Here is a 27122-nt window from a genome sequence, read left to right on the forward strand (position 1 = left end):
TACATGGATTGCTTTTATTTTGGAAATAGTCCGTTTTTATCATAAACAACAGAAAAGGGACCTTTGGAAATTACCTTTTCCAGAGTTTCTCTAACCTTGGCATTTTTGACACTTTGGACCAGATAATTCTTTGTCATGGGGAGTGAGAAAGGGTGTCCTGTACACTGTAGGATATTTGGTAGCATCCCTGGCCTTTACCCACTAGATGTGAGTAGCATCTTCCCAGTTAGGAAACAAAAAAATGTCTGCAGACATTGCTCAGCAGGGAGGGGGGGTGCAAAAACACTCCAAGTTAAGAAACACTGATGTGTCCTGGCCGGTCTCAACCTTCCTAATGCCTCAACCCTTTAATACAGTTCCTCATGTTGTGGTGACTCCCAACCATAAAATTATCTTCCTTGCTACTTCATAACTAATTTTGCTACTGTTATGAATCGTAATGTAAATATCTGATATGCAGGATGTATTTTCATTGTTACAAACTGAACATAATTAAAGCATAGTGATTAATTACAAAAACAATATGTAATTATATATGTGTTTTCTGATGGTCTAGGTGACCCCTGTGAAAGGGTCGTTCAGCCCCCAAAGGGGTCGAGACCCACAGGTTGAGAACCGCTGGGTTAGAGCATCGCCCTGCACACCATAGGGTCTCGGATTCGATTCTCAGTCAAGGGCATATACCTGGCTTGCAGGTTCACTCCCCACTCCGTCAGGGAAGCAATCGATGTGTCTTTCTCACATTGATGTGTGTCTGTCTCTCCCTCTCTTTCCCCCCTCTTCCCTCCCTTCTACGCTTTCTCTAAAAAGCAAGGGAAAAAATATCCTCCGGTGAGGATTAAGCAAAAATAAACTGATCTAATCCAACTTTCCTCTTTAATAATCTGCTACTTAAATCCAGAGCAATAGTTTATTCAAAGTAAATGAAAATCTCTTCTTATTGTCAGTCCACTTTACTTTCTTAATTCAACCGAAAAACATTATGTACCACCTGGCTGGCTTGGCTCTGTGAGAGCATCAACCTATGAACCAGGAGATCATGGTTTGATTCCCAGTCAGGGTACATGCCTAGGTTGCGGGCTCAATCTCCCCAGATTGGGGCGTACAGAAGGCAGCCAATCAATGATTCTCTCTCATCATTGATGTTTCTCTCTCTCTCTCACTCTCCCTTCCTCTCTGAAATCAATAAAAAGATATGTGGTTTTTTTTTTAGAAAAACATTATGTACCTCTCAATTTTCCAGGATAACTCTTATAAGCAAAACAAACTGACCTATAATATCAAGTTTGAACAAATTATAAAATATTTGCCAACTGTAATGAAAATATCTAAAAATCTAAAATGTTACTGTAACTTCTTTGAAGCAAGCAATATCAAAAATTAAATTATTTTTTTAAAGATCATGTGACAGGATGCCATGGTTTTAGATACATACAATTTTGGTAATGTATTCAAATGATCAAAATGCTAAATATTTAAAACCATGAAAATGTATACATGAAAAAATATATTCTAAAATTCCAAATTAACAACACATTCAAACTTATCTGTTTACTCGGTTCCTATTATAAGATGTCAGGTAAGATCTTTTCTTCTATATAATCACTTACTTGGCATTTATCCCCAACTTCATACTGTAAGCCAGCAGCAATGGAATAATCACGTTTCTGTTGAGCTGTAAATAATATCAGAATAATATCAAGTTGACTTAATTATTTTCAAGTGCCACAAAACAAATTTATGGAAAATGCAGATTTTTAAACTCACCTTGTTTAGACTTGAGCCAAATTTCATATTCCACATTTCTATAAACCGCTGGATTGAGTGACTTAAGAACCTTTCTAGACAAAGGAAGGCTTTGGGAGTTCCCATTGTTTTTCAGGTGCTAAACAAACAAAGTCAGGATTAAAAAAATAAAACATTTTTGTTTGACATATGTATAAGAATAAAATCAAAAGAAAACTTCAAAAATTACTAAGTTGCTGAAAAATGTACTAGTAGATACGCCTGACTCTATTGAAAATGTACCAGAAAAGATTAAAAATATTAAGACTACACTTTTATAAGCTCTTATATTAAAGAACAAGTTAAGACCTTTAGAAAAAAATACCTGATCACTTGACAGAGCTTTAAATCCATTTACATCATTAGCGGTGGTAGTTTTTCTCCTATAAAGGAAAAAACATAACCATAATTAGTACAAAATGTGTTCACATGCAATTAATTTATTCTAACTTCACATAAAAATATCAGAAGTCAGAGTTATATTCCACAAAGTCAAAGCTATCTTCCAATGAGCCTTTACAAATGTTAATAAAGTGTACAAGTGGCACTGACCAGTTTGGCTCAGTGGATAGAACGTCGGCCTGTGGACTAAAACAGCGGTAGCCAACCTTTTGGACCTCACAGACCACCAGCGGTCCCCAGACCACTGGTTGGCGACTGCTGGACTAAAGGGTCCTGGGTTCAATTCCAGTCAAGGGCACGTATCTTGGTTACAGGCTTGAACCCTGGCCCTGGTGAGGGCGCACACAGAAGGCAACCTATCTATGTGTCTCTCTCAAATGGATGTTTCTCTCTGTCTCTCCCCTTCCCTTCCACTCTCTCTAAAATCAATGAAAAAATATCCTTGGGTGAGGATTAAAAAATATACAAAAAATAAAGTGTGCGTGCGTGTGTGACTTATAAAACATAATTCAAAGACTTTTATCAGTAGTTCTTACTGGCTCAATAAAACAAACAGAAATAAGCTGAAATTCAGGTAAGTAGAATAATTGGGTTTATAAAACATTCAATGTAGAAAAATTTCCTTTCAATACATAGATGATGATCCATTAAACAAAATATTCCACTACAAAAAGATGTACAATCTAGTGATAATGAATGCAAACCATATTCAGTATGCTAATGCTTATAAGTGCTATTGGGGATGTTAGGAAAAAAATATAGTGTTGAGCCAGGCTCAAATAATAAAAAGTGGGATGAGGAAAGAACTTGTTGAGATGGCTTTTTGAATAAGTAATTAAAGGTAACGAGATAGCAAACCATATGTCTATTCAGTATTCCAGGCAGAAAAAAACAGAAATCAAGTGCAAAGACCCTGGTGTGGACAGGACAAGGGCTGGCAAGGCTGAAACAGAGTGATGGCAAGTAGAGTGGGAGATGAGGTGAGGAGCCACCCGTACTCCTCTGTCCAACACTCCTTCATAAATCAATTTCTAGTCTTTGGGACAATTTCCCAAGTCTGTACCCTTAAATGCAGCAATCTTTAAGAGACTCCAAGTAGCTAGTGTCTAGATTTTTAAAAAGCACCCATAATTTCCAGTACTTCAGCACTGTGAATGCGAAAAGAATCCAGGCACAAGAGTATAACATCCCTAGTCTTTCCTCCTTGCTATCACACTATGCCTAGCTATTGTGCCATGATTAAATAGCATTCTTCCCTACTTGAAGCCTTGTCTTCCCTAAGCCAGATATGACACAAGAAATCTGTAATAATGCAAAAAGTTAACGAGAAAGGCTCCCATGTTCCAAGAGCTACAATAGTAAAGTATAAAAAGAAAAACAGCATTATAATGAGCACACCTTCCCTAATTAACTTTCTCCTATGTTCAATGACATGTCTTAATCAGACTGGTGCTGGAGAAGACCATGGAGTAAAATTTTTACCTATGCAAAGTTAGTCCATTCTAGCATTAAACTTATAAAGGCAATCCCAGATTCTAACCTAACTGTTCATTTCTTTCTTATAAAGAAATGGTAGACAATTTTTCAATCAGGATCAGAAAAATTTAAGAAATGCCTTGAATTACAGATAAAGAGATAATTAAGTACTTAATAAAGAATTAGATATCAATTTTCATTTCTTTCTCTAGTTTCACAGTATGTAACACCAAGTAGGAGACTTTCCTATTAAGATACAACAGCAATAATAGTTTAACTTCATTAGGATTGGAATATGATTAGTTGCTATAAAATATCGTATATAATAAAACCCTAATATGCAAATCAACCGAACGGCGGAATGACCAGTCGCTTTGACGTGCACTGACCACCAGAGGCCAGATGCTCAACGCAGGAGCTGCCCCTGGTCAGGGCCAATGAGCGGGCGGCGCCAGGCTGCCAGTCAAGGCAGGTGCCACTGGGGGCCCCCCCGATCGCCCCACCCGCCGGTCGACCCACATATTGGCCCACCCACATATTGGCCCTGATCGTCGGCCTGGCCTAGGGACCCTACTCATGCACGAATTTTGTGCACTGGGTCTCTAGTATTCTTATTATTGATAAAAACTAATATGTTGGACACTATATTTAGGAACTAGCTTATGCACTTTATGTGTTATCTCATTTAATTATTATAAACTGGAGGCCCGATGCACGAAATTCGTGCATAGGTAGGGTCCCTAGGCCTGGTTGGTGATCAGGGCGACTGTGGGGCGACTGGCGGGGCAATTAGGGGACCACGCTGGCACCCACCTTGGCTGGCCTGGGGACTGCAGGCAGCTTCTGCGTTAGGCATCTGCCCCCTGGTGGTCAGTGCACATCATAGCCACCGGTCATTCTGCCATTGGGTCTATTTGCATATTAGGCTTTTATTATATAGGAGGATTCTGCCCTTTGAGGAACTACTAATATATCTCATTTTACAGATGCAGAATTGAGGCTTCTTAGTGAATTTAAGTAATTTTCCCCAAGTCTAGTAAGTTGGCAGAAAGCCAGTATTGAAACCAGGTTTGGAAGTATACAGCCCAAGCTCTTATCCACTAGTTTATACGTCCTGTGTGGGGGGGAAAAAATATCATAGACAAAGTTAAAAAGTGCTTATTCACAACCTAAACAGAAGCATTATCCAGAGCTGTTCCCACACTATACCCTAATTTGGGATTTTTATTATCTAAAAAGAAAAAGAGGTGGCATTATTTAAACTCGGTTCATATAGATTTGCGGTGGAGTGCGGGAAACGTGTAAACTCGGGCCGATTGTAACTGCGTATTACCAAATATTTCATTTCAATCGAAACCATACTTCAAAAGATATAGGCATTTTAACGCGCCATCTTATATTTTGGCGGGAAATTCACCCGCAACCCAAGTGTTTTAAGACGGCTCCCGCGGAGTACGCGCAATTCACGCGAGCCGACTTAACTCGTCTCCCGCAACCCAAGTGTTAAGAAAACAATAAAAGAAAGTCAAGGAAATCAAAATGGCCATTCTTTTAGCACTGAATCCTTAAACAATTGACAGCTTAACTTTAAAATTTTATAATACCACAGATATAGGTAGACCAAATCTATTCCATATATACACATCCAGATTACATAGAATTAGATGCTTTCCAACCCAAAACAAGTTTTTAAAAGTAACAGTTCCTTAGTAGAAATGAGGTAAAATTAGTGGCAGAAACAAAGAACCTTCTACTGCAGATTGGTATATTTTAGGAATACCATAATATTTCAATTTCAGAGAACTCCTTGCAGAATCATTTACTGAACTGTTTCTTTGTACGGCACTATAAAGATATCTTGGAATTTAAATTCATTCTTACCTGCAACTATCATCCTCTGAATCTGATATTTCACTGTGGCTTTCACCAGCTACTTCAGCAGTGTTGAGTCCCATCAAGATTTTACTAACATCAGTTTTAAATACCTTCTCATACAGTAATTCATAAAGGAGAGCTGCAATTAACAAGAGATATGTTCTGCAACATTAACTAATTTTATGTTCTAACATAAAATTGAGTATCTACTGCCCAGGCTTCTAAAATCATAACTGGACACCTGCAACATCTATGGTCAAATTTAATCAGAAAGTTGCCTACATAGAGAGCAACCAGAATTTGTGTGTAATTAGTTTAAAATCATTACATAAGATAACTGTCATTTTTAAAAATATCAACACAAAAAGGTATCACAACTGTGAAACAAGTATGATGACAATAAAAGATAAACATGCATATTGAGCAATTATTACACTTCATGTGTTAAGCCTTTACATTATCTGCATATTTAATCCCAGCACAGTGGTATAATTATTCTAACTGTACAGATGAGGAAACTGAGAATTATAGATGGCATACAACATCCCCAACCTTAAGAGGCTTGGATAGAAAACATTAAGAAACATTAAGACTACTTGCCCTAGCCAGTTTGGCTCAGTGGAAAGAGCATCGGCCCATGGACTAAAGGGTCCTGGGTTCGATTCCAGTCAAGGGCACATACATACCTGGGTTGCAGGCTCGATCCCCAGACACAGTTGGGGAGTGGGGACCGTGTGGAAGGCAACCAATTGATGTGTCTCTCTCACATCAATGTTTCTCTCTGTGTCTCCCCCTTCCTTCCACTCTCTCTAAAAATCAATGGAAAAATATCCTCAGGTGAGGATTAATAAACAAAACAACAAAAAATTTTTAAAAAAAAAGACTGCTAGGAAGAAGATAACTTTCCATAAGGGACTAAAAAGAGACTGTTAAAAAATGTATTCTCAGCCCAGCCAATATGGCTCAGGGATTGAGCATCAACCTATGAACCTATGACTGAACTACGGTTCGATTCCAAGTCAGGGCACATGCCTGGGTTATGGGCTCGATTCCCAATAGGAGGTGTGCAGGAGGCAGCCAATCAATGATTCTTTCTCATTATTGATGTTTCCATCTCTCTCTCCCTTTCTCTTTCTCTCTGAAATAAAAATATTTTAAATGTATTCTCAGCAGCCAATGAAGAAGCATATTTAGAGAACATTTTACTTAAAAAAACACACACAGAAAACATGGAAATATATATTACCAAATATTCTCAATTGGTTTTACTACAGTGATTCTTATGGAAACAAGAGTACACTAAGAATTCATCAACAATAAGTTTCCTAAGAGACTTCCTTCTAGCAAACCATCTTTCTTCTACACCTTATATCATCCAACCCACAGGCACTGAGAAATATAGGAAAGGAATCTCCATGAGCTATCCTTCTCAAAGCTGACATGTCCAGATTTTGACTAGCTGGAAAAAAAAGGACACAGCCCAGGATAGTCAGCTAGACTTTCATACCTCAAAACAGATCAATTAATTTTAAAAATTTACATTACATATTATCTTTACTGATCACCACTAGCTTAAGAACAGGGGACTCCTGGCCTGAGTGCTCAGTGGTTAGAGCATCAGCCTGCAGACAGAAGGATCTTGAGTTCAATTCCCAGTCAAGGGCACGTACCTGGGTTGCAGCTTCAATCCCAGGCCCAGGTCAGGGCTCATGAGGGAGGCAACCAATCGATGTTTTTTTCACATCAATGTTTCTCTCTCTTTCTCTCTCTCCCTCCTTCCCTTTCACTCTCTCAACCTCCTGTGAGAATTTAAAAAAAAAAAAAAACTGAGGAAAAAGCTGTTGTATGACCAGCACTACTGTTTTGTATGAGTGATGTGCATTTAGAACAGACAAAGGAAGGAACTAATAGAGCAGTAATTCTCAATTGGGAAGGAAGTGTATCCTTCCAGGAAATATGTGGCAAAATCTAGTGACATTTTTGGTTGTCACAATGGGAGATCTACACAGTAGATGCTAGGTATACTACTAAATATCCTACAATGTACAGAACAGCCCCCACAACAAGATTTACCTGGCCCAAAATGTCAATAGTGTCAAGGTTGAGAAACCCTGCTCTAGAGCCAAATATAATCAAATGTTTGATTTGCTCGGTCATGTAAATTTTCAAGCCATACACTACCCAGCTTTGAAAACACATACAAATCCTTATTATTGAACTTAATTACTGCAGGAAATAAATAACTTCATATTTATAAGTCAAACTCTAGCTACTAGATCTTTTTTCCTATTGAAAGAAGTTTTTAATACAATATTAATATTTTTGGTAACCTAAGGTTTTTAGAAATATCTTTTTATGCAACAAAACAGAGTATATTTGCCCTGACTTGTGTGCATTAAGACTGTATATCTTAGGAATATAATTTCCTATACAAACACAAGGGTGAAACTTACACTGACACATAGCAGAGCTCTCTTTATACTTAATGGGATAGACAATATCATAATGATTTCCATTTGAAAAACACAGTAATACCTGAAAGGGAAAAATAAAAGACACCTTTCAGCACTTCATATTTGGTATTTACATAGCAACTTATTATCTCCAATATCTCTCAATCACTAGTAAATAATTTTCAAACAGAAAGTGAATATTTTAGAAGCAATCTAAAGCTCCAATGTAGTCAACTATGGTAAATTCACATGCAGAAATGTTACACAGCTATTAAATCAAAAAGTTCTTAATGACTTGGGGAATGCTTATGGGATAAAATATAAATACATTGCCCTAGGTTTGGCTCAGTGGATAGAGCGTTGGCCTGCAGACTGAAGGGTCCCAGGTTCGATTCTAGTCAAGGGCACATGCCCAGGTTGTGGGTTGGATACCCAGTAGGGGGCGTGCAGGAGGCAGCCAATCAATGATTCTGTCTCATCATTGATGTTTCTATCTCTCTCTCCCTTCTCCCTTAGTATCTGAAATCAATAAAAATACATATATATAAAAAAATAACAGCATGATTTCAGCTACTAAAGAATAAGATGTAAGAGACCGTAAGAAAATATTCCAAAATTTTATTAATACTTACCTCTAAGAGGCATAATCAAAAGTAAAATTTTTCTGCTTCTTTACAGTTAAAGTACAGTTAACCCTTGAACAATGTGAGGGTTAGAGGTGCCAACTCCTATGCAGTCAAAAATCCAAATATAACTTCTGAATCCCCCAAAACTTATCTACAGTCCTCCCTAGGTATCTGCAGGGTACTGGTTCCAGGACACACAAACCGCCATACCATAATCCACAAATAGTCAAGTCCCTTATATCAAAAGGTGTAGAACAGCGGTTCTCAACCTGTGGGTCACGATCCCTTTGGGGGTCGAACAACCCTTTTACAGGGGTCGCCTAAGACCATCAGAAAACACATATATAATTACAAATTGTTTTTGTGATTAATCACTATGCTTTAATTATGTTCAATTTGTAACAATGAAATTGGGGGTCACCACAACATGAGGAACTGTATTAAAGGGTCGTGGCATTAGAAAGGTTGAGAACCACTGGTGTAGAACAATGCATACAACTGGCCTTCCCCATCTGCAGATTCCCAACCTCTAACCTCAAATCAGAAAATACTGTTCTCAATCTGCTGTTGATTGAATCCAGACACCTTGGGATGCAGAAGACAGACTATATATTCATTGAAAAAAATCCACATATAAGTGAACTCAGGTAGTTCAAACTCATGTTGGTAAAAAAATCAACTGTACTTTCTAAATAGTTAATTACTTATACAAAGAGAAATGCACACTGATTTTATTTAGATTATATCATATTCTAATAACTGTACTGGAAAAGGCCAGATCCAGAGACAAGCATGTTAGGAACCCCTAAGCCCTTATTAAGGTAGTATTTCACTCAATTGCCCTCCTCCTTACCACCATTAGCTTGGTGACAGATACTTCAACTGGCCTGGATGACTCCAAAACAAGTAATTAAAACAAAGTTTTCTTATAATGAATCAGCTGGGGTTTTTTCCTTTCTAGAATACATATTTTTCCAGTTGTTTCTGCTTTGAACAGATAATAAATAGCACCTTAGCCAGCAAATTATCTTTATAATGGGAAATATATCATGATTACCAAAGTATTTCTGGATGCAATGGAAGAACCTATTTTTACAAGTTATTTTACTATTTAATGTTTATATTGACACAAAAGAGTAATAGTCTAGTTAATCATATACACTAGTATCTCAACTTTTTTTTCTCTAGTGATAGGGTTCAACATGGTGAATTGTCAGGAAAAACTAATACAAAATAATACGGCTCAATGATGATTAACAGGAATTACACTGTATCAACTCAGTATCAGCCTTCATGCACAAATATTTTCAAAAACCACTTTAAAATTATAGCTTAGGAGGTCAAGGTGGCAACTGAGTAGTTCTTTCACTTGAAGCTCTAAAAACACTGAAAAAATTCTTACCTTTTCAGGAAAATTATTTTCAGTTACTTGTGAAGGAGAAACATTTGGTTCCCGATAAATTACAAAATCTTTCCTGAAAATAACATTTTTAGAAATTACTTCTGATGGAATATATCCTATAAATTGAGATATATCATTCATTCATTCAAAAGCCTAATTTATGCAAAGTAATGATTTGTTTAGGCACTGAAGATATAGCAGTAAATATAAGATAGTAATGGAATACTAAGTTGTAAAATACCTATATAAAAGCATCTTTTCAAAAAAATAAAATTTCAAATATAGCTTGTATATGTGTGACTTCATATATAATTCTTAAAGGAAACCTCAAAACCATAGAAGTTGTGAAGAGGAAATGTACAAAGATATTTTGAAAAGAAAATATAAAGCGTTCACCTGCTCCTCTACTAGGCAATAGTAGTAAAATTGATAACTGACAGAGGTGTTTTGCCTCTGTTCTAGTGGCTCTTCAGTGCTACTGGCCTTGAGAAAGTAGGAAATCATTTCTCTGTAAGGTTGATAAATGATAACGTTCAGAGGTCTGGAAAATTTTCTGTACTCCTTTCCAAAAATATCTTGAAAATTAAAATTTCTAAACATTGATATATCTAAATGTCAAAATCTAATTCATACAATAAAAAAAAACTTAGAAAAGATGCTTCACAACCAAGAATAAAATCACTATTTTAACAATTTTAGTATAATGTAATATATTAATTTTCCACTGACTTTATTTTTGTTGAATTATGTTATTAGTGCTTACCTGTACATAAGAGAAAGGGCACTTATTTCCACCTGTCCAACCCATTCCTGTATTAAAGAAAAAAAATGGCCCTTAAATGTCTCTGACTTTTTTACAATATATTTCTAAACCAGCGATTTTCAACAAATGTGCTACAAGAATTTTTAAAACATGCAATGCCTGACTGTTTAGTCAGGGGCACTGACCTCTTTTCCCTTAGACTGTCAAATTAAAAAATGACAATAACCATCAGGTGTAAATGAATCAAAATTATACCTATTTTTTCTGTCAGATTAGTAAAAAATATATTTTTGGTGTGCCGCAGATTTTGAGTAATTAGTTTATGTGTCCTGAGATGAAAAAGGTTGAAAATCGCTGCTTTAAACAACATCTTCATACATACCTTTATACAATATAAAGCTCAGAAAGCTTGTTATTAGTAGTATCATAAATATTATAAAAACATTTACATAAAGCATGTTATATATACTAAAAAGCAGCCTAAGTCTCTGTTGCAAAAATCCTTAGTAACGGAGTGGAATGACAGGTCTTAGTGGTGTGGTAAGACCAAGAAGTGGTACCCCTAAGTTGAGAACTTGTTGAATGCAAGGGTTCTGTCCTCTAACCTAGCACCCAGGACAGAGCTTGGCACATGTTGAAGGTAAAAAGAGAGAATCTCCCAGCAATCCTTTTCAAATGAGGTAGAGATTCTACAATCCTAAAGGAGTCACTTTAAGTCTCTAAGGAGGAAATGGCCAGCATATATAAAAATCTTAGAATATGTCCATAAACTCTTAGACAAAGCAATTCAACTTCTATAAACCTATCCTACAGAAACGTTTCCTATGTCCACAAACATAAACAAGGATGTTCACTGTAGCTATCTCTAATAGTTTTAAAAAATATTTTGTTAAAGCCCAAAATCCCACTAATAGGTAAGGAATAATTAAATAACTTACACATTTTACCCACACTATATATGGAACATGCAATCATTAAAAAGAATGAGGTATATATACCCATATGCAGTGACTTGGAAAAAAATCACTGACTAGTATGAAAAGTCATAGTAAAAGAATCCTATTGTATAAAACAAAAAGTTATGTGTATAATATGTATGCATACATTCCTTGAGAGGAGACTGGAAGGATAACATCCTAAACTGACAGTGGAAACCGGGAAAATAAAGGATTTATTTTCATTCTATATTAAACATTTTACCATAAGAATGTATTCTACACTATTTGTGAAATTAGTAAAGACTTAATACCAATAGTCACTAAAAATAATGAGCTATGGTAAATGAATGCTGCCACCTTTTCCTTGAAAGAAATTTGAGGTAAGAAAAAGATTTTAGACAATGAACACAGAGGAGGATAATAATATTTTCCCCAGAGACTTTTCATTTTAGTAGCTCTTAAAAATTGGTTCTGGTTTTCAAAATGAAATGCGTACCATATATTAAAATAGATTTTCTTAAAATAGGTCTCTACCTAACAATCATGGCTTCTCATCAACTGCTGCAAGCAACACCCCTCTAGTGTAAACGAAATTCCTCAGATCACAAACACAAGCAACACCTAATGCAAAATGTGTTACATCACTTTAAAAAATGGAAAATTATTCTACTCATCAACAAAATACTATCTCTCAAATAATGTACTATGTTAAAAGTATTTAATCTTCAGAATAAATTCTGCTGTAGTCTGGTTAAGCAGACAAGGGCTATCACAGTATCTTCTCATTTTCTCTAACCAGGGTCAATTTTAAATCAATCAATCTCTCTCTCTCTCTCTCTCAAAAAAAAAAAAAAAAATCAATAAAAAAAAATATCTTAAAACCACTGCAATTGGTCTTCTTGCCTCTGATCTCATCTCCCTTAAAACCTATATACAAAATTCTTTCATCCATTCATTCAGTCAACATAAATGTCAGGCACTGTTCTCTAGTTCACAGTAGTGAACAAAACACACTCACTCACTTCCTGCCCCAAAAAACTTGCAAGGCTTCCCAATGCCAGTTTCCCAGGCCCCAGGCAGACTTTGATTCAGATCAGTAATAAAGAACAGGGAACCTGCATCTGTACAACTACCTCAGGTGATCCTGATGCAGATGGTGTGTAACTCACACTGAGAGATGCTGGTCTAAAGCGTAAGCTCCAACCTGGTGAGCTTAGCACTGAAGGGTTCCTCATGATCTGACCCAGAGCTTGCCCTTTGACTTATTTCTCATTACCTCCTACTTTCAAATGCTCCATGCTCCATAAAACTAGACTGCATTCTGAATCTGCACTGCTCACAATTTTCACTACCTGAAATTGCCCTTCACCCCTGGCATTTCTTATTCAGAATCTATTCAGACTTCAAATGCCAACTCCAACTCTTGCTTTGCCTCCCCAGCTAGAAACAAAACTCTGAATGTCTATAGCAGTGGTTCTCAACCTTCCTAGTGCCGCGACCTTTCAATACAGTTCCTCATGTTGTGGTGACCCCTAATTTCATCGTTACAAATTGAACATAATTAAAGCATAGTGATTAATCACAAAAACAATATGTAATTATATATGTGTTTTCTGATGGTCTTAGGCGACCCCTGTGAAAGGATTGTTCGACCCCCAAAGGGGTCGCGACCCACAGGTTGAGAACCGCTGGTCTATAGCATCATACCTGCCCTTCTTATGGCATATGTACTTTCTCACTTTTGCATCCCCAGGGTGACTGGCAATTCTTGGCCCACAGCAAGCACTCAAACTAATGCTAGGGAATCAAACTGAGATACCAGTTGCTGACCAAACACCCTGGTCTTGTGTTATTATTCCCTTCCCTCCCTACCTGACTCCTCTCCTTAGCTTCATCCTTTGCTAATGTCATTTTAAAATTGGCAGTAATTACCTCTGGGGATAATGGAACATCTACATGACATTCCATGATATATGGATTTTTTACAGGAGTTTTGTAAGCAGAAAAAAATTTATTTTAACATCAACCTGACTGAGGAAGTGTGGCAGTGAGACCTGGTGGGGAAGTGCTGACCTTTTACTCTCAACAGACTCTTCCTTCTTCTCAAGCTAATCATGGGAAATAAAAACTCCATAAGAGAACCTATCTTCTCAGATACCTGAAGAAGTAATCAAATCTTGCCCTGTCCACCAATCCCCATACACCTACCAACACAGCATCATGAAAGTCATCACCAGTGTTATTTTAGCTCTTTTATACTACATTCACATGCCATTATAACAAAGATAAAGATACCACGACCCTGTCCCTAGGCAACATCTAGTGTACAGTACAGTACAAAGCTCCAACTGTCTTCCAATTAAATGCTATGTAAAATGTGCACCTAAAAAATGTTTAGAAGGAAAGAGGGTAACTCACTGTAACCCTTCCATACACTATAATATTAATCTTATATATAAAAAATAGATAAAAGATTACTGCATACCTGTGGATTTTCCAAACGTTTTAAATACTCTTCAAATGATCCTTCTATAAACTGAAAAAGGAAAAAAAGTCTATTAGGAATACATCAAAGCAACAGTTAAACTCTCTACTGTGAATTACTGAGTTTTTACATAAACCTTAGATACCTCAGTAACAGTAAAATATATATACACATATATAATCTATGAAAATACATACAAATCAGTAAGTGAAGATCATAAACACACAAAAAGAATTTAAAGGAGGAAACACTATCAGAAAAGGTTTCCTGGACAGGATGTGGACAGACACAGGGACAATATAGCATGTGGAAACAGAGAGGACACTGTGTTGGGCAGACAGGAGTGACCTGGTCAGCAGGAACAGGGCACTTTCGTGGGGAGAGCAGAGAGAGAGAGAACTCAGACTAGACATCTGTTTATAGAAAGTTGTGAGCCCAGACAGGACTTTCAGAAGAGGGAGAGAAGGCAATACAAGGTCACTGCAAGTGACATTATGAACAGAGAAATGATATGATAAAAGCAGCATTTTAAGATTAATATAGAGGAGAATAAACAAAGACAGATACATTAGCTAAGACATATTAGTTTACTAATACAGATATGAATATTCACTGTTCCTTAGGTCAGAGATGAGAATTAATAATGCTAAAGATATTTTGAAAAAAATCAGTAAGATTTTTCTAATACACTTTGCTTCATTGTCACCTTAACATAAAAATAAAAGTTTATTCAAGCTATGTGAGCCCTGGCTGGTGTGGCTCAGCTGGTTGGGCATCATCCCATGCACCAAAAGATTGCAGGTTTAATTCCTGGTCATGGCACATGTTTCTCTCTCTCTCTCTCCCTCCCTCTCCCTTCCTCTCTAAAAATCAGTAACGAATCTTAAAAAAAAAGAAAAAAAAAAAAAAAGAAAAAGCTGTGATAACATTTTTTGTTTTTCTAATAGTGATTATACTAATTTAATCAAGAAAGCCCTAAAACACCATCTGAAACATCAAATTCAATTTTTTTAAATTACAGGCCCATGCCAAAACCGGTTTAGCTCAGTGGATAGAGCGTCGGCCTGCGGACTGAAGGGTCCCAGGTTCGATTCTGGTCAAGGGCATGTACCTGGGTTGCGGGCACATCCCCAGTGGGAGATGTGCAGGAGGCAGCTGAATCGATGTTTCTCTCTCATCGATGTTTCTAACTCTCTATCTCTCTCCCTTCCTCTCTGTAAAAAAATCAATAAAATATATTAAAAAAAAAAAAAAATTACAGGCCCAGTCAATTTTGCAAAGCAATACACTTAAAAACATTAAAGTACACTACCAAGTCTATAAAAATCTTTTAAATGCCCATGGATTTTTTTAAGATTGAGATTATTTTATAGACAGTATACTGTCAAATTTCCAAAAAGTATCTTAAGACTTCAACACATATTATAATAAAATAGCTATCTATTTTAAATATCCCACCAATCAGAGGATACTGTTCTATATTAGGTGATTATTTATAGACTTAAAAACCCCACAGAACCATTTGAAGTTGGAAGAGACCCAAGCAGTGTTCTGCAAGCCTATATCCAATATAAGACTCTCCTTTCTAATCAGAAAGCATCCACCAAGGCCAGTGATGGCGAACCTATGACACGCGTGTCAGAGGTGACACGCGAACTCATTTCTTTGGTTGATTTTTCTTTGTTAAATGGCATTTAAATATATAAAATAAATATCAAAAATATAAATCTTTGTTTTACTATGGTTGCAAATATCAAAAAATTTCTACATGTGACACAGCACCAGAGTTAAGTTAGGGTTTTTCAAAATGCTGACACGCCGAGCTCAAAAGGTTCGCCATCACTGACCTAGGCTTTGACTGAACATCCTCAGTCACAAGGAACAACACCCCGCCCCCTTCCCATGACAGCCTTTTCCCATTTTGGCCAACAGAAATGGTAAAGTGAAATTTACCCCTTTAGAACTTTCAACTTCTGGTAATACCTCAAAAGACTGCAAGGGTTAAATAAATATATGCAAAGCATTTAAAATGCCTGGCACATATTAAGTGCTCAACCAGTGTTAGTAATTTCCATTACTGTCAAGAGAGTTTTACCCTCTGGGGTCAATAACAATGACTAACTTCAAATACTTAAAGACCACTCCATTTACCTTTCTCTTCTCCACCTCACCCTAATATTCTATCTAGCCTCACTACCAGTTTTCTTTCTGTAAGACAAGTTTTCATATCTCCTGATCAAGTAGATAATTCTCCTTCCTGAAATGGATTATTGTCCATCTGATAAAATAGCACTCAAAAAAATGTTATCAGTAATAATACTTTGCTTGAATATAGGAAAACCAACCCAACAGCATATCTAAACTAAGAACCATTTATCTATTAACTCTCAGAATTGAGTCATTTGCAAAACACCAATGTTCTTTTTAGCAGTCCACAGGGGAGAATACCATTGAGTTGTCAGATGACTTAATTCTAAGCAAATCTTGTAAGGCTTTCAATGTAAAATGAAAATAGGTGATTGTCATATTTCACAGCCTACTACATACTACTGAGAAAATTCCAGTAAAGTGTTCTACAACATTCTCTATTAACTATTAACCATATTTACATAATTATAGTATTCTTATATGATTCACAATGATGAAGCCTGAAAATTAAAAATATATAAATGCCTTCTGATAAAATAAAAGACTTAGTATGAATTTTTTTTTAATTCATAGGGGATTACAAATCACGGAAAACTCTATTAACCACAATACTCCATTTACCCTGACTATGTCAGACAAAACTCACTCTTAATATGCCAGGATCCTGCATATGGATCCTGCATATCCAAGTCACCCTCTATCCTTCATAGCTGTGTCTTATCTGTCACAGAAGCTTTGTAAATGCCAGAATAATAAATGAATACCACTAAATGGCATAAAAACTATCACAAAAGAATATAATTGGATTTAAACTCAATAAAGCAATTCTTTTTAATAAGGGGGATTTTCATAACCCCCCATTAAGCTCCATCCTGTGAAATTCCCACTAGACCACTTCTAAATGGTGAACTGTAAATGCAAGTCGAGATACCATTTTGTTTAAAATTACAAATTACCGCTTCAAATTTCTCTCTGTTCTCTCGAAGATAGTGAATACAGGCCATTCTGACTTCAACATGTCGAGACTGAGAATGCAATACCTAAAAAGAAAAAGCAACACACTATTAAGCATTTTGTTAAAATAAGATTTAAGTTGCAACCTACACATATCCAAAAAAACTCAACCAACAGACACACCATTTGTCTTTCTATAATTTCTAGACCTTTATTCATTCCCATTTCTCTCTCTAATCATAAGGATGGCATGACACATACAAACAGTAGTACTTCTTAAACCAGATGCCATTCTACAAAGAGTTTACTTCCATTTCTCCTTTAGGTCACTGAAATACTGAAATCATTCCTTTAAGAAAATCTTTATGAACTTAAGACACTTTCCTCTCTTGGTCAGCCCTCTACTGTAACTTTGCTCTTCACAAAGCAGAACTAACTAATCTGCGCAGTGCTTAGATTCACCCCATGCATTTTAAATTACTTGCCTTATGTAGAAACTTAAGTCCCCTGTGGTTTCAGAAAAATTAAGGTACTCATTCTTACAGGACTCTTGAAAGAACATCCAAGTGAGCAGCACACAGGATGCAAACACACTGCTGTGCTGTCATCCCAATAGCCTCGAAACTTGCTCTTATGCCCCAAATATTTTTTAAATATATTTATATTGATTTCAGAGAGGAAGGAAGAGAGAGAAATAGAAACATCAATGATGAGAAAGAATCATTGATTGGCTGCCTCCTGCATGCCCCCTGCTGGGGATCGAGCCACAATCTGGGCATGTGCCCTGAAGGGGAAATCAAACCCTGACTTCCTAGTTCATGGGTAAATGCTAACCATTGAACCACACCGGCCAGGCTGCCCAAAATCTTAAAGCACCACCTGAAATAAGCCACACTACAAAGATGAACCAAACCCTCTCACTCTGTAGCCTGTGTTCTTCAGTTAACACTACGGTGTTGGGTGAATTTCCCGCCAAAATATAAGATGGCGGTTCGCATACGCAGGTAGGTATCTTTGTGAACGGCAAACAAACAAATATTTGGTAATACGCAGTTACATTCGGCCCGAGTTTACACGTTTCCCGCACTCCACCGCAAATCTATATGAACGGAGTTAAGACGGCTCCCGCGGAGTACGCGCAATTCACGCGAGCCAACTTAACTCGTTTCCCGCAATCCAAGTGTTAAGCTACTATTTCAACAAAAAGATAATTTATTGGCCTTTTGCCTCTTACTAAAATTCCAAAGCTTTGGTTTCAAACAAACTATTATCAAATAAATGCATAGGAACCCTTTGGCTAGCCTCCAATACTTTAACTTCCACACTTAAGATCAAAATTATTTTCTATTACTAGGTGTCTCAAAAGAAGGTATTCCTGGTACCCTATAGGACCAAGGTGGAGAAAAAAAACAACAACTGACATTTAAAATAACCACTTCTCAACTACTATGAAGGCCACTTGAAATTTTATTATAAAGTATCTTTAGGAGTTACAGCTCCAATATTTCTGATAAGGGATTGATATCCAAAATACATAAGAAACTCATAAAACTTAATAATAAAAAAAATAAACAATCCAATAAAAAATATGGGCAGAGGACATGAAAAAAGATTTTTCCAAAGAAGACATACAAATGGCCAACAGACATCAAAAGATGCTCAACATCACTAATCATCAGGGAAATGCAAATCAAAACCACAATGACATACCACTTCACAATAGTCAGATTGGCTATTATCAAAAAGTCAACAAATAACATGTGTTGGTGAGGATGTGGAGAAAAGAGAACTCTGGTGCACTGTTAGTAAGACTGCAAATTGGTGCAGTCACTATGGAAAACAGTAAGGAGACTCCTCAAAAAATAAAACCAGAAGTACCATATAACCCAGAAATTACCCTCTGGGTATTTATCAAAAAAAAAAAAAAAAAAAAAAAACACTAATTCAAAAAGACACTAGAGGCCAGGTGCATGAAATTCGTGCATGGGGGTGGGGATGGGGGTGGGGGTCCCTCAGCCCAGCCTGCACTCTCTTCAATCCGGGATCCCTCAGGGGATGTCCAACTGGGATCGAGCCTAAACCAGCAGTCGGAAATCCCTCTCACAATCGAGGACCGCTAGCTCCTAACTGCTCACCTGCCTGCCTGCCTGCCTGATTGCTCCTAACTGCTCTCCTCTGCCGCCTGGTCGCCCCTAACTGCCTCTGCCTCGCCCCCCCCCCCCCCCCCCCCACTGTGGCTTTGTCCAGAAGGCTGTCTAGAAGATGTCTGGTCTAATTAGCATATTACCCTTTTATTAGTATAAATGTGCACCCCCATGTTCACCACAGCATTATCTACAATAGCCAAAATATGGAAGCAAGGTATCCATAGATAGATGAATGGATAAAGATGACATGGTGGGTGTATACATACACATACAATGGAATATTATGCAGCAATAAAAAAGAATAAAATCTTGCCATATGTAACAACCTGAATGGACACCTAAAGAGTATTGATGCTAAAATAACTCAAAGAAAGACTACTGTATAGTAGTTTGACTTACATGTGGAATAAAAAAAAAAAATGAACAAACAAAACAAAACAGACTCATAGAAATAAAGACCAAAGGGAAGGTTTCCAGAAGGGAAAGAGATGGGGAACTGGGTGAAAGGGGTGGAGGGGAATATAGTCAGCGATATTGTGGTAACTTTACATGGTAACAGATTAGATTAGTGGGGTGATCATACTATAAAGTATGAAAATGTCAAATGACTATTTTGTACACCTGAAACTAATATAATATTGTATGCCAACTATACCTTAAAAAGTTACAATTCCAATTGAGAGATTCTCCCTTATGCTCACAGTAAGCAGGAAAGGGGACAACTTCAGCTGCACATTTTACAAGTCTCTTTGGATAACAGCCAAGGCTCATTTATATCCACAGAACCAGAGGCCCAACTGTCTGGACAGCTAGTATGTCCCTTTACTTTGAGATATACTGAAGATGCACTGTCTGAGATGAGCAATTAGTTTGTTTTCAGTATAGCAGCTTATTTTGCAATGCTGTCCTGGGAACTATTAAAAAGCATCTTTACATACTGTTAGCTTCCTGCACTAGAAGAACTATCCATATATAAAAATAAACACCACACAATTTTTTTTGCCAATAAATAAATGATAGTTAATGACACTTCACATAAGTTAAATCAGACACCATTATGAATCAAGGTATTATTAGTCTGAGTAAATTGTAGTGTCATTTGATAGGGCTTTCTTGCAGTTAGCAAAGTGAAGCTAGTCTTAATGCAATTTACCTAGCAACAGGTGGCAGACATACGTGAATAAAGCTTATTTTCCATCAAAAACAATGGTAGGCATACTGTTTTTTCTCATTTTAATAAAGATTTTATTAGCACATGAAATCTGAACCTGTTACTCAGAAGCAAACTCTAAGCCAACTTCCATAAAGTGTTGGGTGCTGGTGCTTTTCAAAGCCAAGCACTGCAAGAGAAGCAACAAGGTTACATGACAACTGTTCAAAAAGTATAATATAGTGCAAGTTCAAGGACACTCAGGAAGATTTGAAATGACAAATATCTTTGCAAATTATTATAGATGAAATAAGCTAAAAATGGGAGGCTTTTCTATCTTTACTTGAGACAAGATAATGATAAACACTGGGAAAGACTGAGATACATTGCTTTAGCAAGTCCTCTAAGAGTGCCCTATTTTTAGCTCCATGGCCACAAAGCTGATTCAGGTCAGGCCTCCTGCAGGCCCAAGTCCAGAAGTGTAAAAAGGGAAGGGCCTCTCTAAATCAGGTAAATTGGAGGGAAAGACTATTCCTAACTCAAGTCTCTACCCCACTCCCCCCAATGACTGCCATTTAGATTACTTACTCTGACTCCTTCTTAGAAACGATAAATTATTTTGATACTAGAGAAAATGTTGGCAAAACAAATAAATCCTTTGTACATATTTTTAAAGGACAGCCTGAGGTTGGTGTTACTTCCCTTGCCCCACCCCCACACATACTTTGCCTTTGGCCATAAAGGCTCCATGCTTAGCCCATGTCTACTAAAGAACTGAGCTTTCCCAAAATTCATGGCATTAAGCTCCCGAAACTCTGTATACTAAAAATTACCAGTCGCATAAATGGAGGGGATGTTCCCTTAGGCCTAACTTAACACATTTTATTGTATCTCATTGTAATCTACCTGATGTTAGCAACGAGTTCTTTGTACAACTAGCTCTTGCCCCCTTCTACTTAAAAACAGAAATCCCACTACAAAACAGAGGCTTCTGTATAATCAAGTTCACCAATTATCTATGGCATGGAATACTGAAATAAGGCACACCTTTCTGCTTCAATATAAAGCAAAATCTGGAAATCCAATTCCAAATAAACGCCACACTTTTGTGGGTTTCTACCTCTTCCGGACCGAACTCTTGCTATAGCTAACAGAATATATAATATACTGTCACCTCTCCCCTCTGCTTCCGGAGTGCTGAGGCGTTCAGGAAGGCTGAGACAGAAGCAGCAGGACGGACGGAGATGTGGAGAATTCATAACTGGGACATACTGTGTACCTACTCCTAATAGTGAAGGCTGGGGTGGGTGTGTGTGAACACATCCCAGAGCAACACTGGAACATCCTAAATTTCTAAAAATTAGAGAAAAATAATGAACTGGAAAAGACAGAGCTTGATTTGCGAAGCTTTTAGAAGAACGTCTGAATGACAACGACACCTAATACAAAGGGGCATACCAGTTCAACCAATTTCTCGTTTTAAAAAAAGACTTCATGCTGCTGAATGTGAAGAGAGGGCCTTCGAAAAATAAAAGACTGGCCTATATTTTTTTGATGTTGAAAAAAAAATTAGAATCGACTGGTCTACAGAGTAAAACATTTTTCACAAAGAGAACTTTTGAAAGCTATTTAGCATTCAAAAAAGGTGAGAGAAACAGAAACCTAAAAACCCCACGGAGGGGAGGAGTGAATCCCCTCAAGCAAAGGAGAGCAAACTGTGAATGGTATGAAACACACGCCAGGGCAGTAACGTGAAAACTTTCATCCAACTATTTTAGCAGATATTTTCAATATAGGATGGGTTCTGGTGGCTGCATACCTACCAACCACTCGGTGTTATATAACGCGGAACCGGCTCTCTTACGCCCCAAAAAAATCAGAAACAACTTCCTAAGCAACTGTGTGAGAATGTGATTTTGACCATTAACGGGAAAATCCGGTCAAGAAGGGCCTAAGGCACCAGGAACATCCTCCCTACTGACCAACACCAAAACAGACTTTAAAAAAAAAAAAAGTAAATTATTTTAGTATACCTACACTGCCTTGCAAAGCAAAATAAAGTGTGGGAACTACTGAGACAAATCTTTTAAGACATTCTCTATTTCTTAAAGGCTGGCTTTCCCGTACTGCCCATGGCCCCCCTCCAGATTCAGGTGGACAACGGCGGCCCGGAGCGCCCCGCAGGCCAAAGTCCGGCCGCGGAAAAAGCAATGTTCTCCGAGTCAGGTCGGCCGCACCACCGCCTCCGGTAAACACCGGGTCTGCGGGTGAGGACGCTCTGCCGACAAAACGGAGAGAAGGGGAACGCGGGACAGGATGGAAAAAGATCATTCCGCCGAGTCCCCAGCCATCCATCCACTACCGATGCCTTGCTCTCCGCAGGCCTCGCGGGCGGTCCACGACGCTACCTCTTCCCCAGGAGGGGCGACACCCAGTTCATCTGCGGGTTTTTAAGTTTCGATTTGCAGCGTCCAGACCCAGGACAGCGTCCCATTCCGGCGTTACAATGGGCGGCTGTGACGACAGCGGGGCCACGCGCAGCCCCGGACGCAGGCCGCCCGGGTGGCTGCGGGCCAGCGCTTCCCCCTCCCCACGGCCCCTACCCCCACCCCGGCCCCACCGCCCCCGACCCCCGACCTCCGCCCCATTACCTGCTCCGCCACAGCCCGAAACAGGCAGGACCCGTCCTTGGCGATCAATTTCCGATACAAGCCCTGTTTCCGCAGATATGCGTCCATGGGCGTCACGTCCTCGCGGGGCCCCGCGCCGCCCTGGTCCCCGCCGTCGGGGACGCCGACGGCCGCCTCCATGTTGCCGGTCCCGCTGCAGGCCAGGCGCGGCGCGGGCTAGCCCCACATGGCCGCGCCGCCGGCTCCTCTACGCCCCGGCCTAGGGCGGGCGGCGGCTGTGTCTAGGGCTCCGCGGGCGGCAGGCGGCGACGGCGGCCCGAGGCAGCGGTCCGCGCGCTCCGAGCGCATAGGGGAGCCCTGCCTAGTGCATGGCTGTGCGCACGCGGCCGCCTTCCGAGGGGCCGCGCTCCCGGGAGGAACTGTAAGGAAAACCCGAGAGTGAGAAGTCACTCCTCGGCGGCCTCGCTGCCGTGCTCCAGACCCGGGCCGGGGTCGCCTTCCCCACAAGTTTCCTCGTCCCGACTGGGGTGAAGCGAGGAAACCCCGCCCCTCGCGCGCGCGAGGCCGGCTCTGGTGAAACAAGGCCTGCGTGCCCCGCACTCCCGACAGCCGGGGCCAAGGAAGCCACGAGAGAAAAACGCGGCCTTTCGCCTCCACGCCTCGCAGCAGGGCACCGGTGCGGCGGGGTGCGGGTGGGGGAAGCCGGCAGAGGGCAGCTCCCCTCACAGCCCAGAATTTGTTTTCGCTTTCGGCCCGACAGCGGAGAGGATGCCGGGAGGTGTAGTTTGGGCAGCGGCAGGAAGTCGGCTTGCGACGAGCGGTGACGCGCGCCTGGGAGGCCAGCGGACTACAGATCCCTACAGCGCTTGCGCCGCCGGAGCCGGCTTCGCGTTTCCCGGGCCCGCGCCGGAGAGAGAGAGAGCGCAGGCCGAGGGTTCTCCGCGAGCTGACGCGCGGTGACTTGCGCGCGCCGCTCGCCGGGCTGCCCACTGCGCCTCGTGGCCGCGGGAAGTGCGCGCGCCCTGCGTGCGTGGAGTTGCCAGGGACACGGCGGCGGCCGGGTCGGCCCTTTGTGTATTCCCAAACAGAGGGCGCACCTGTCTGCACCCCTCCCCCCGGCCTCTTCTCCGGGCGTTTCCATGGCGGTGGCTTTAAGGGCTTAAGCAGAAAATAGAGCTCCGGGCGAAGCCTGCCGAACTGGCGCGGTGTTGGACGACACAGACTGTCCATGGAGCAACCGCGAACTGCGGATTCCTATTAGACATTCCAAGTGCGGCTCACGCGCTATGGCAAGAAGCCTTTGCCACAGACGTTCTGGTTCCCCCTGCCACGGTAGCTGCGCACCCAGCGCAAAGAAATGTCAATGGTCCGAAAAATGTTAGTGGTTGTTTTTTTCCTTTAAAATGTCACCATGTAGTTGCTGGATAACATGCTGGTCTTGCCACGGCCTCCAGTCGTGCCTGGAGGCTTCCTGCTCCACTCCCCACCCTGTGACGTTCAATGACGAGTTTATGTTGAGAACCCGGCATGTTTTTGTGACTCCGGGATTTTATTTTGCTAAAATTCAACAGCAGCTGATGTCCTAATTACTTAAACACATGGTTAATCGCAAAATTTACTGCAGTCTGAGGCCAAGGTGGAGTTGGGGGAGAAGGAAGCTGGGGTGTTGCGAGGTTAGACGTGTAGCCAAAGAAACTGGGATGGAGCTAAGGCAGGCCAGAGGGTGAGCTGGACGTACAGTGCAAATTACTGAAACTCTAGAAATTAGTTTTCAGTGCTTTTGGTGCAAGCTATTAGTGACTGGCTTGTGTATTCACCTTGGAGCTTCTCTATGATTTTTTAAATATATTTTATTGATTTCAGAGAGGGAGAAAGAGAAACATCAATGATGAGAGAGAATCATTGATCGGCTGCCTCCCTCACGCCCCCCACTGGGGATCGATCCCACAACCCCGGCAGGTGCCCTCGACTGGAATGAAACCTGGGACCCTTCAGTCCACAGGCCGACCCTCTATCCACTGAGCCAAACCAGCCGGAGCTCAATGTGATTTCTTAATGTTTAAAAATTCTATTTCCAATCGTGCTGTTTTTAGAGAATATATAAGTTACTGTGACCTAATTAAAGTTTCTTGTCCCAATATTAAATTTTGTACATGGTGTAAAGAAATAAACATTATGGAATCACTTAGAAAAATCTAGTTTCAAGTCAAACCTGTTTCTTTTCTTCAAAAAATATTTACATTGCATACACTTCTCATTCCACTCAAAAAGAATTACAGAGGTTTGCCACTACTTACAACATAGCTTGCCTCTTTTTTTTTTTTCCAATAGGTTTGATTTTTTGTTTTTGTTTTTATTGATTTCAGAGAGGGAGAGAGAGATAGAAACATCAATGATGAGAGAACCCGTGACTGGCTGCCTCCTGCATGCCCCCTACTGGTGATCGAGCCCACAACCTGGGCATGTGCCCTCAACCGGAATGGAGCCTGGGACCCTTCAGACTGCAGGCCGATGCTCTATCCACTGAGACAAACCGGCTAGGGCTAGCTTCCCTTTAAAACCCACAGAAGAATTCAAAGTAAAGTAACATCTGAACCATAGAGCTTAAATATTGAATTCCTCAGGTGAGTAGATCCTATAGTGTTCATTTTATAAGCAACAGACTTTCTGATATGCAAAAAAAACAACATGCCTTTCTTCACATTTATTTTAATACTAGAGGCCCAGTGCACGAAATTCATGCACAGGTGCGGTCCCTAGGCCTGGCCGGTGATCAAAGCACGAGTGTCTGGCATGGAAGGGCAGGTCCCAGCTGACCTCTGGGCCCTGGGCCCCCGAGCACCCGCCTCTGCCTGAGTCACGGCGCCCGAGTCGCCATGTGGAGATGCGGTGAGTGTGGCCAGATGCCATGGGCCAGGGCGCAGCATGGACCTCTGGGCCACCCAGCAGTGCCACAAGGAATCTGGGTAGGCAGCGCACTCTCTTCTGGCCGGCCTCACAGACCAGCTCCTGGGCGAACCCACGGGGAGCCCGACCAGCCCCTGTGGTCCCAGAGGCTGTGGCCCAGCTCACCCGAAAGAGGCCTCAAAGGTGCAGGTGGGCTCCTTGCAGGTGTCCAGCACCTGAGCACGGGGGCTTCCTCGGGGCAGGAGTCCTGGTGTCCCAGAGGTGGGTAGCAGGGGGAGAGAGAGGAGCTCGGCGAACACCCTGCATTCTCACCGCACCTCCATCCCCATCACCCCGCCCCCAGGTAGCCGGCTAAAGGTCCCAGTGTGCCACGCCAGCACGGCCAAGGGTGATCCCGTTTGGGGGCGGGCGGGGGGGGGGGGGGAGTGAAAGGATTAAGGAAAGACAGACAAGAGAATAATAGCTGGGTCTCGGTGGGACGCTGCCTCCCTGATGAGGAGACAACGACAGCACCCACAAGCCGTGTATTTTATAGCAGATGTCACGAGGCAAAGCAAAGGCGTGATCACGTTGTTTACAGCATTCTCATGAGTTCCAACCTCACTCAACTATATGCACCTGAACTCTACCACAAGGCACGTGGGGTTACATGTTCGGGCCATAGGTTCAAGCTTGCAACCACAGCCATTGGCTATAATTGTGCTGGCCCTGCCCTCCAGCTGGGACTTGCACGTGGCAATGAGAGGACCCTGTCCTTTCATTAGTCTGAGTCTTGAACCTGGCCAAAACACCATAACCGCGCCCCACATCGCAGTGCGTCTCCGATGCCTGCCATGGTCCACGACGCCCCCTGGTGGTCAGTGCACGTCATAGCAAGCAAACTCCAGGTCTCTTTGTTGAACAACCACCCAAGGGGACAATTTGCATATTAGGCTTTTATTATATAGGATTTCTTCAATAAGAATTTCTGAAATTAATCTT

General features: G+C 40.5%; 1 protein-coding gene across 2 annotated transcripts in view; it reads right to left on the bottom strand.

The window, feature by feature from the left end:
• Positions 1 to 23771, bottom strand: part of OTUD4 (OTU deubiquitinase 4) — a 49201-nt gene extending 25430 nt beyond the window's left edge. Inside the window, exons 1-10 of one of the 2 annotated variants that reach the window (XM_070415245.1) lie at positions 23256 to 23771; positions 17310 to 17393; positions 14206 to 14256; positions 10783 to 10829; positions 10020 to 10092; positions 7992 to 8073; positions 5545 to 5677; positions 2111 to 2168; positions 1768 to 1885; positions 1611 to 1675 (exon numbers count right to left, since the gene is read on the bottom strand). In XM_070415245.1, the coding sequence (XP_070271346.1) occupies positions 1611 to 1675; positions 1768 to 1885; positions 2111 to 2168; positions 5545 to 5677; positions 7992 to 8073; positions 10020 to 10092; positions 10783 to 10829; positions 14206 to 14256; positions 17310 to 17393; positions 23256 to 23414 (870 nt within the window). In that variant the 5' untranslated portion in view covers positions 23415 to 23771. Of the gene's footprint in view, positions 1 to 1610; positions 1676 to 1767; positions 1886 to 2110; positions 2169 to 5544; positions 5678 to 7991; positions 8074 to 10019; positions 10093 to 10782; positions 10830 to 14205; positions 14257 to 17309; positions 17394 to 23255 lie in introns of those variants that run through there. The other variant, XM_070415246.1, reaches the window with a different exon arrangement.
• Between the last annotated feature and the right edge of the window lie 3351 nt (positions 23772 to 27122).

The sequence above is a fragment of the Myotis yumanensis genome, unplaced genomic scaffold (assembly GCF_028538775.1).
Source record: "Myotis yumanensis isolate MYYU_CA2020_CCGP unplaced genomic scaffold, mMyoYum1.0.hap1 SCAF_5, whole genome shotgun sequence".
In the NCBI taxonomy this organism is placed as follows: Eukaryota; Metazoa; Chordata; class Mammalia; order Chiroptera; family Vespertilionidae; genus Myotis; species Myotis yumanensis.